Source organism: Dioscorea cayenensis, chromosome 4, assembly GCF_009730915.1.
Source record: "Dioscorea cayenensis subsp. rotundata cultivar TDr96_F1 chromosome 4, TDr96_F1_v2_PseudoChromosome.rev07_lg8_w22 25.fasta, whole genome shotgun sequence".
Classification (NCBI taxonomy): domain Eukaryota; kingdom Viridiplantae; phylum Streptophyta; class Magnoliopsida; order Dioscoreales; family Dioscoreaceae; genus Dioscorea; species Dioscorea cayenensis.
In genome coordinates this window covers 2,346,262-2,357,387 of record NC_052474.1, presented here as the reverse complement: position 1 = coordinate 2,357,387, position 11,126 = coordinate 2,346,262, and the positions used below count along the sequence as shown (strand labels likewise).

The following is an 11,126-nucleotide window of genomic DNA, read 5'->3' as shown; positions in this document are numbered from 1 at the left end:
TGCAAATAAAAAAATTAAATTAATAAATAATATTTTTTTATTTACCCTTAAATGCAAAAAATTTGAGAGGAGAGACTGATTGTTATAGACAGTGCGCGAGGTATGAAGAGTTTATTGATGCGGATAAAATAATATTATAATTATACCATGGATATAATCACTGTTATAAACTAAAAGATAGATATCTGTGTGAGAGATAGAAAGATGGCTTGAGGGGTCTCTGCTAGGCTTACAAGTTTATCTGGCTATTTATTTATTCATTTTTTTAATCCTTTGATTTTTATTAAAGAAATTTATGATAAAATCTTGATTAAGATTTTTATGTAAATATACTCGTAAGCATTTGATCACTATCTCGTTTATGTCCAACGGAGTCTAAAACTTTGAAAAACAAAAATGTGCTTTTCAAACAACTCCGGTGACCCAGATCCTAATCAAGCTCTAGAACAGTGCCTTGTTTCTCTCAGTTTTTGTAAACCTGTGCTCCCTAGTGATGGTTTTCGTCTACAAAGTTGTTTTCATTTTTTGGGTGTCTTCTTACTTGTTTATTTCTCTTTAGTAGTTTTTGTGCCTCACTTCTGATTAGAGTTTCTGTTCGATACTTTTCTTGTTTGTTCGATATGTACTAGTTTATACCTTTTCTTTTCCAATAAAGTTGTGGTTTATTCACTTTTATTACAAATATATATATATATATATATATATATATATATATAGCATCCGGATCTTATTATTGTTTTGTTATATCTGTTAATTTAAATTTAAATTTCAAAATTCTTATTAGTAACCTGTTCATTTTGCCACATTTTATTCAAGACTATGAAGGTTAAGAATCCTATATTTCAGTATTTAATAGGTTTTTTTATTTTGATGTTAATTACAATTATAATTTTTTTATTTAATAATATTTATTTACTTATGTAGGAGAACTCATAGTTGAAGGATTAGGAGGATTGAAGATTATTAGGTTTTAAAAAACATTTACTTTGTGTAATTAAGCAAAAAATACATAGATAAAATGATGTGAAGTTCTTTAATTCATGTAATTAAGCAAAGTGCATTGTACTTGAGATGCTCATTACCTGTCAATAAAAATCAATGAAATTGAAATTAGGATACTTATAATTGTGTTCCAAAATTTATTTTGTAGATTTGCTGCTCAAGGAACTTTGCTCATGTTTAGTAGAGTAATACATTAAATTCAGTCTTGCAAATGAACAAGTTTTAGAGGGCTTATAATTGCATCTAAAAAGTGAAAATTATTAGTTTTTGAACGTGTTATAAATGCCTCTAAAAATATTAACATACTTTAAAATTATTAATTTTTTGAGACGGTTATTTTAAAAACATGGAGAAGTTTAAAAATTATTAGAATTTGTAACTTATAATTTTTAGAGGCGGTTATACCTAGTTAAAATGCATTCATAACTAAAACTTACTCCAACAGTTGCTATAAATCAGTTCTAAAATATAACGCCAATTTGATACGAAGCAGTGCAGAGGCTGGTGAAAAAACTAGCGCTAAAGCTATAAAAGTAATTAAAGTTTGAAAACCGTCTCTAAAACTTTTTTCTAATATAATATAAAATTTTTTAAAAGCCTGATAAATAAGAAAGACAATTAATTTAATTGTTGTTTTTCCAAGTTTATTATTATTATTATTATTATTATTATTTTTTTCTAGCTCATCAATTAGTTTGTTTGGACCTGCCAACTATTTTATCATGATATATATATATATATATATAAATAAGAGTATTATATGATAAAATATTTAGTATTATTTAAATATATTTATTGAGAAATATTCTATATAATATATATATTTTTATTTAAATATATTATTTTCTATCTTTTCTTTCTCAAAAGATATTACACGATCGCCTTTTATTCTTCAAACACAAAAAGCATGAGAAAAAGCACAAGCAAGCACTATTATTAATTAGTTAGCCCCACCGAACACAGCTTTAAGCTTCTTCACCTCAGCAACATCCAAAAGAGATAATCTTCGCCACTATGTCCGACTGCAAATTATTAGCAAATATGGCCAATGGAAACAATTGAATACCAGGATTAGAACTACTGTAACTAATAATCACCTTCGCAGTACCTCTCCCAACATTCTGCTGAAAATGCAGCAGTCCTTGAGGGACAACCATGAGATCCCCAGCCTTCAGAATTTTATAGTAAACTTTGTTGTCTGTAGAGATGAATCCAGCCCTGATTTCTCCCTCAGTGACAACAGCAAGCTCACTGCCTCTTGGGTGAGTGTGGATGGGCACCACACCATCCTGATATATTTCTACATAGTTTGCTGAGATGTCGAGGCCATTGACTGCCGGAAACTGCGGGTCGAAGGCTAGTGTTACGGCGGCATTGAATATAGATGAACTGACCTTGGGTTTGTTAAGGAAGCCAGGAAAAATGAAATTGTCCACGGTGACATCTAGAAGGCTTCTTGCAGGAGTAGCCTGCCGGACCCTCTGCCTCAGCAGGGTTTCCGACACAGTAGTCTTGCACTGCAGTCTCGGAGCCAATGGAGATGGTTAGCAGAGAGATGAGGAAGAAGAGCATAGGAACAAACATTTTGATGATTGATGAATGATTTACAATCTGGTTTTTGTTTTGCTTCTTGGTATATATGATAAGTTGTTGTTGTTGTTGTTGTTGTTGTTGTTGTTGTTTATATAGAGGTTTGGCTCATAATTTAGAGAAGGTGATTCAACTAAATCAGGCTGATGTACAGACATGGCAAGGGTTGGTCTAGTGAGGTGAAGTCAAAAATGAACGGTTGGATTCAACCAATTTATGACTTCTGTGAATTTTGCTTCTCCACTTGACAACAGTACATGATATAATACCTCAAAACCGTCTTAGGTCTAACATTAGCCCTGTTTGGATAACCAGAAATTATGCCATAATCCGTATAATATGGCATAAAATGTTAAATTATGCCGTATTAATTTCGTTTTGAGTCTTATTTTTAGAGTATAAAATTATGGCATAATATAGGTATTATGGCCTAAAAAAATATTCCACTCTTAGTGGAATATTTTCTCATTGTAAAAAGTCTCTCTTCCTTTCCATCCAGTCACCAGCCATGGGCCAACCAATAGTCCGGCTAGCCTCTGGCGACCAACTGACGGTCCGGCAAATCTCGGCGACCGCCACCGCGGTCCGGCCGATCTCCCGTGACCGCCACCCGTGTCCCAAGATGCTTCAACGATCGATCGCCGGGTCGGCAGACCTCCATTGAGACGCAGATCGTCCACCGGTGGTTCGGCGACCCTCCCGGCGATCCGTGCTACCACGTGGCCTCGACGACTGGCCACCGGTGGTTCGGCCGACCTCCGGCGATCGGCCATCGATCCACCGGCGGTCCATTCGTTGATCGCCCAATCTCGTTAATTTTTTTTTATTTTGTTACCCAAACACTTATTCTGTAAGAATAAAATATGCCACAATTTCTATAATAATCACTTGCACTTCCTACATAATAAAATTATGCCATTTTTTTTATTTTGCAACCAAACAGTATAGAAATTAATTTTTATTCACTACATCATTGGTTAATTTTACTAGTCAAACAAAACAATAAAACAATAAAACCCCTTATTATGTCAATGTTTATTTTCATAAAAGAAAAAAAATTACATATGACTACGATTTTTTATTATTTATTTATTTTTTTGTTTAAGAGAGTATATAGATAATGAGAAGGGGAGAAATTAATGTTTGGTTTGAGAGCTAATTCATTGGGAATGAGAAACCTATGAAAAGTAATTATTTATTTAATATAATTATTATATGATTATTATAATTAGATATTAATTATTTTAACATTAATAGATTAATATATTGTTATATATACACCCATTTACATATATTAGTGAGGGGTAAAATAAGTAATTTACACTCATTACCCCTCCATCCTCCTTCATTATCTCCAATATAAGAGTAATGCACCATTACCCTAGAGGGGTTAATGGTAACTCCCCCAGGATAATAATTACTTCCCTAAAAAGAAACCTAAAAAGAAATCTAGACATAAGAATGGAAATGTATAATCAATGATTTCTACAAAGAGGGGAACCATTACGGCCATCCAAAAGGCCCCCTAACCTTTTGTATTAGAAAAGGAAAATAAAGTACCAACTAATATGTTGTTTGGCATTGTTATTTGTTACGAATTTTTTCTTTTTATTATCAATTTTAAATTTGGGAAATAAAATAAGAAAACATTTGACAAATTTGGTTGGTTTCCAAAAGTTTTGAAAATAACACTGCATTTAAAAAAAAAAAAAATGTAGAAACCAACTTTTTATGTTTCATATTTTTCAAAATTATTTCTAAAATATTGATTCTTTAAATTTTAGCATAACAAGTAGAGACTTTTGAATCACTATCTCTTTCTATCTGGTGACCATGGGTGCCTAGTGTTTGGGTACGTCGATCACTGGAGATGGGTTGGCCGGCGGTAGTTAGCAGCGGTGATTCATTGATCATTGGTGGCGGAGCAACATGTGGCTAGTCGTGGGTCACCAGAGACTAGGCGGCCAACAATGGCTGATGATGGCATGCCACCAATCCGTTGGGAGTGCCTACGCGCACCAGTCATTAGGGGTGAGCAAAATCGTGCATCAAACAAGATCAGGTATTCAGTTTTTCAGATAGACAAAAACTCGACACGTATTTGATTCGGTTTATCGGATATCCGGATCCAATTTTATCCATCTTATGAAATTTTTTTATATAATAACATTACATTAAAAAAAAAATATGACAAAGTTATAATTTACAAAGAGGATTAAAATCAAATTTTATTCTCTATGCATAAAAATCATTAAAAACATAATAAAAAGTTCTATTAATCATTAAAGGAGTATCACATATCTTTACTTTTTTTGTCCTTCCTCTTCTCTATTTTTTCTCTATCATTTACAACATAAACGATATATTTATAACATAAACGATATATTTATAAACATTTAAGAGATAAATAATAGACAATTAAATTAATTCAATCAAATTATTCAAAATACATTAATAAATGGAATACTAACATTCGGGAAAAAAAGGAATAGTAACACTATTATCGGCTATTACAGTAAAATATGGATTACCATTATAATTCCATTGCATGCTACAATACCATCAATTACTAAGTAAGCATCCATTATTATTATTATTATTTTTTGAATAAATATGAATAAATCATACCTTTATTGGACTATTAATTTTTTTAGTATTCATAACAATTTCACAAATTTTGTTTATTTATTTATTTATTTATTATACACTTTAAAGAGCATCTAGCGTGAACAACGGCTGACGTAATGTTAACGGAGCGAGGGGGAACTACGTGGCTAGGCATCGTTCTTCCTGGCCGAGCAAGCTAGTGGAGTGTTGAAAGAGACGAAACACTTGAGCAGTGAGACACCTCTCCATCTTCTTCAGCCGCTCGCTCTAGGTATGCTCCTTCTTCTCATCCATCTGGAATTTGCTTTCTCTTTTCTTCTTTAAACAAAAAAATAAAATAAAAATAAACTGAAAAGTTGATATCATGTTTTTGCCTTTTTGGTGTTGGTGAATTTCCTCTGCTCATAGTTTTTTTTTTTTTGGGTGCTTTGTGGAGGTATTTTTTATTGTTCCTAGTGTTTGTACATATAATATATGAATCCCTGAATATTTTTTTAATCTTTGAGAAGCAAGAGCATTTACTTCATGTCTCAAATCACAACTTTTAATTAATTGAATTCAGTAGTTGTGGAATTTGCTTACAGAATTGCAGGGGAAGAACTGAAAGCACAAAGTTTAGTATTCTATTGACATGGGAGAAAATGGTGGTTCTAATTCTAATGAACACTCAGACATCAGTGAAGCACATCCAAAACAGGGCAGTATTCACAAGGTTTCAATCATACCCCTTGTGTTCCTAATCTTTTATGAGGTTTCTGGTGGTCCATTTGGCATAGAGGACAGTGTGCATGCTGCAGGGCCCTTGCTTGCAATTCTTGGCTTTGTTTTATTTCCATTCATATGGAGCATCCCTGAAGCATTGATCACTGCCGAGATGGGCACAATGTTCCCGGAGAACAGTGGCTATGTTATGTGGGTCTCTTCGGCTTTAGGCCCGTTTCTGGGGATTTCAGCAAGGCTGGATGAAATGGCTAAGTGGTGTCATAGACAATGCGCTTTATCCGGTGCTCTTCCTAGACTATCTGAAATCTAGTGTGCCAACTTTAGGAGGAGGATTGCCGAGGACTTTAGCAGTAATAGTGTTGACGGCATTACTGACTTACATGAACTATAGAGGCTTAAGTATAGTTGGATGGGTTGCTGTTTTGCTTGGAGTCTTCTCTATTTTACCATTCTTCATAATGGGTCTTGTTTCGATTCCAAAACAAAGGCCTTCACAATGGTTGATTTCTTATGTGCACAATGTCGATTGGAACTTGTACTTAAATACACTATTTTGGAACCTCAACTATTGGGATTCAATCAGTACACTGGCTGGAGAGGTTGAGAACCCGGGCAAAACTTTGCCGAAAGCTCTCTTTTATGCATTAATTTTAGTTGTTATCAGCTATCTATACCCACTTTTGACAGGCACCGGAGCTGTTCCATTGGATAGAAAGCTCTGGACAGATGGTTATTTCTCAGACATTGCTAAAATTCTCGGCGGGGATTGGTTGAAGTGGTGGATTCAAGCAGCTTCAGCAGTATCCAATATGGGTATGTTTGTGGCTGAGATGAGTAGTGATTCTTACCAATTACTTGGAATGGCAGAGCGGGGAATGTTGCCGGAATTCTTTAGCAAGAGGTCCCGTCACGGGACTCCTCTTGTCGGAATCCTATTCTCTGCTTGTGGTGTGCTCCTTTTGTCATGGATGAGCTTTCAAGAGATAGTTGCAGCAGAGAATTTCCTATACTGCTTTGGAATGCTCTTGGAATTTGTCGCATTCATAAGACTCAGAGTGAAATATCCATGTGCATCTCGACCGTATCGGATACCTTTAGGTACAATTGGTAGTATGCTGATGTTGATTCCTCCTACTATCCTCATATTTATTGTTCTAGCTTTTGCTTCTCATAAAGTAATGGTTGTAAGCATGGGTGCAATGCTCGCCGGAGTTGTTTTGCACCCCTTCTTGGCTTTTCTTGATCGAAACCAATGGCTGAAATTCTCAGTGAGGTCTGAGCTTCCTGATTTCAGTAGTTTCAAACCTGAGGATGCTACTGAATCTGAATCTCTGTTGAATTAGAATCTTGCATGCCAGAAATGCAGTGAAAGATCCTAATGCAAGACATCTATTGTGATAGTAAAGTTATGGTATCCTACTCAACCTTGTAAGTTGTAAGCATCTTTTTATTGCATAATCATTCACCTTGATTTGTCCAAGTTGTTCTCAACAAATGTATTATCTTACTTTTGGTTAATAGATGCTGCAACTTTGCTAAATTTTGATGATATTTGTTCAATGACAAGTAGAAGCTCTTTTCTTCTGCTTGGAGATCTATTATATAACATAGGAACTATAAACTAAAGATATATACCTGCAAGATTGATCTAAAAGTGAAAGAAACTTGAGTCATTTGAATAATTTTTGAATTTGAATTTATATATATATAAACAACACTTGCAATTGCAAAACCCTTATTTTATTTAGAACTTTTAGTAACTAAATTGGTTTAGAACTAGTAAAAAACAGGCGAGTCAAAAACTTGATCATGATGAAGGGTATGTTTTCGGTTTAATAATATCTTGGATTTTAGTGTTTTTTTTCTGACATTTAAAATTATCTTATTTCATACATAATTTTCTAATTTTTATGGATCGCATATTTAGTATCCTTTAATAACTTACTTATGAAATTTAGTACGCATTTATAAACAAATAAAAAATGAACAATTTAGCACACATAAAACAGAAAATTAATCCCTCAATTTGTTAGAATTGTAAAGTTACAAACAGGTATTGTAAAACTTTTTGTTCGTCAGTGCAAAAACCACCCTGGATTATAAAGATTTACATTTTGTAAAACTCGGTGGACAAGATGCTTCGAAGAACGAATCTTAAAGCCTACATTTTTAACCCCCGACTCCAAATAGACATTCGCAACGCGAGATCGAAAGCAGAGGAAATGATGGGAAACCCTCGAAGGCCATCGAAGAAGAGGAGCGACGCCGGGAGCGAGCCCGATCTCCACGCGGCGGCGAGGACCGGAGATCTCCATGCCGTGGAGTCCATATGCAACTCGAACCCACTGTCTATCAACTCCAGAGATCGCCATTCCCGAACTCCGTATCCTCTTCTCCTCGATATCACTGATTTCATTTTTTCTGCTAAATTTTTTTGGGTTTTTGCTGAGAAGAGATGCTTTCCATGCTCTGAGTTTCCATTTTGGTTGATTCGTTCGATGATTAGAAACTTCTTGCAAAAATTTTAGCTAGGGATGTAGAATTAATGCTTTAATTTTTCACTAAGCCCTGCACGAATTGATTCTTACTGTTTGAAGAATTTCTTGGTTGCTTAATTTCATCCTTATTGTGAAAAGATTATTGCCCTAATTTATTTTTCATGCCAATGAAAGGGAATAGTTTTTCTAATGTGTCAAAGAAATTTAGGTTATAGCTATATATATATATATATATATATTGTAGGTTTTGCCCCAAACCTCAATTCTAGTTCATCTTTTGTTTTGCAATTTTTCTTCATAAAATTGCAGAACACCCACCTTACTCAGACAATATGTCTTTCAATGATTGAAAAGCAATTTTAAAAAATTGAAAAATCATAGCCAACCAAACACACCCTTAATCTGAAGGCTTATTCTTTTACAAAAGCTAGAAAATTAGTTAATTTTGATGATAATTTAGATTGAAGACAATTCTGGCAACCATCTATTCATATCCTATGTTATTTAGTCAGCCAGAAGCAGTTTAAATAAGATCGGTGAAATTTCGCTAGTAGGATGCTTTGGATTGAAGACATTTTTGCTTTGTTGGTTGTCCATGTATTTGTATCCTGTGTCATGTTGTGAACTAGAAACAGTATTCATAAGAAGCATGAAATTTTTTAGGAAGATGATCCCTTAGTAAGTATTCTTAGACCTCGAAGACATTTTACTTGTTGGTTGTCCATGTATTTGTATCCTGTGTCATGTTGTGAACTAGAAACAGTATTCATAAGAAGCATGAAATTTTTTAGGAAGATGATCCCTTAGTAAGTATTCTTAGACCTCGAAGACATTTTACTTGTTGGTTGTCCATGTATTTGTATCCTGTGTCATGTGGTGAGCTAGAAGCAGTATTCATAAGAAGCATGAAATTTTTTAGGAAGATGATCCCTTAGTAAGTATTCTTTGACCTCGACTTATTGTTAGATGTTTTTGCATCACTTTTACAATATGTATGAGTTGCAATTTAGTGCTCAATTGATTGTTTCCTTGACTGCATCATTTTGAAATTGAGCCTCCATCTAGCTGCATGGTCAGGTCAGGCAGAGGTGGTGAGTTATCTTTGCAATCACAAAGCTGATGTTGGAGCTGCCGCCATGGATGACACTGGTGCTATCCATTTTGCCGCGCAAAAAGGTCATCTGGAAGTAGTTCGGATCCTTCTATCATTTGGAGTCTCTGTTAAGGCTGCTAATAGGAAAGGGATGACTCCTCTGCACTACGCCGCACAGGGATCACATCTGGAACTTGTCAAGTATTTGATAAGGAAAGGCGCAAGTCTCTCAGTGAGGGTCAAAATCTGGGCAAACACCACTGGACCTTGGAGGAAATGAGGAAGTTCGTACTTATCTGGTAGAATGTGAGAAGTCGATGAAGGAAGGTGGAAAAATAGATAAGAAGAAGGCTGATGAGTCTTCGAAACAAATTGCTGAAGAGAAAAACTCAGCCTCAGATATAAAAGATTCAGTTAATGAGGCAGGAGACGGAGAAGATAATGTTAAGGAAAAGAGGAAAAGCGAAGGAGCTGATGAGGATAACTTGGCAAAGCCCAAGAGAGGGAAAGTGTCTCTTGATCATCTTTTAGCTGAAAATGATGTGGAAGAAGAATAGATCTAATAATGGATTGTATTGCTAAATCATTAGAATGGTTCATGAGCTATGATGCTTGTAAATCGCCATGCAAATGTGCTTGTGAATTGAGTGAAAACACTGATATTGGGAGATGGCTCCTTATTTTGCAGTGTTACTGTATCTTTGTTTTCTAAGGGATTAATATATATGCGTGGCCTCTCTATTGAAGTTGAAGGGGTGTTTAGTTGGAATTATTTGTAAATTCTTAGGATTTCAGCTGACTTTAATGTCACATAATATGTAGGATAAATTATTTTGTGATTGTATTGTTGGATTAGAGTTTGTGAGAAAGAATAGAAATACATGCTTCAATGAAATCCCCAAAAAATCAGTTAAAAAGGTTAAAAACAATTAATTAATATTTGAAGGTTCAGAAATATTTATTTAATTATTTATTAAAAATATTTTTATATATTAATTAGCTCTATTTTTTAAATTGTTTTTGAATATATTCTTATATATTAAAAAATCTAAGGCTTGTTATAATGCGAGAGAAGAATGAGAGATAAGAGAAGACGTTTTCTTTTTACTATTTTATTTTTTTTAAAAAAAATGTGAATAAACTACATACATTAATGAAAAGTCTTTTTACTATTTTCTTCATATAATCTGTTTTATTTATTAACTCTTAAATAATAAGTATTTTTAGATAAAAGACCGGGCGGCTCAAAAAGAGCAAGATTTACCGAATCCTATTAAACGTCCTAAACACAAGGAGCCGGTAACCTCGTGCGTCGGACGAGACTCCAGACTGACACGTGGCGGATTTTTTGGCCACGCCGCCGCTTTGACCAGTTGACCCTCATCTTTGCCGGTTGTGACCGGTTGTAATTTGACTTGCCCCCCAAGAAATCAATTTGCAAGTTTGACAAATAAAACCCGCAAGAAGTTTAAAATAACTCGCGCTTCTCCGCAAATGTTAAGCAAGACAGGTCTCGACATAATAACCGTGCTTCACGGGAATATCATCAGAACACGATAATGGGCAGCAACCGCGGGCTACCACAACGGAGAACTCAATCGCCGCCTCTTTCC

General features: G+C 34.5%; 2 protein-coding genes and 1 pseudogene across 2 annotated transcripts; 2 read left to right on the top strand and 1 right to left on the bottom strand.

Annotated features, from left to right (window-relative positions):
* Window positions 1-1,862: 1,862 nt before the first annotated feature.
* LOC120258229 lies at window positions 1,863-3,365 on the bottom strand (annotated as a pseudogene).
* Window positions 3,366-5,359: 1,994 nt separating this feature from the next.
* On the top strand, window positions 5,360-7,445 carry LOC120259044 (probable polyamine transporter At1g31830). The gene is given in 3 exon segments (XM_039266576.1): window positions 5,360-5,470; window positions 5,784-6,133; window positions 6,135-7,445. Coding segments are annotated over 2 exon segments (1,434 nt in total). The 5' UTR covers window positions 5,360-5,470; window positions 5,784-5,830; the 3' UTR covers window positions 7,266-7,445.
* Window positions 7,446-8,110: 665 nt separating this feature from the next.
* On the top strand, window positions 8,111-10,341 carry LOC120259045 (ankyrin-3-like). The gene is given in 3 exon segments (XM_039266577.1): window positions 8,111-8,305; window positions 9,475-9,751; window positions 9,753-10,341. Coding segments are annotated over 3 exon segments (756 nt in total). The 5' UTR covers window positions 8,111-8,144; the 3' UTR covers window positions 10,071-10,341.
* Window positions 10,342-11,126: the final 785 nt, after the last annotated feature.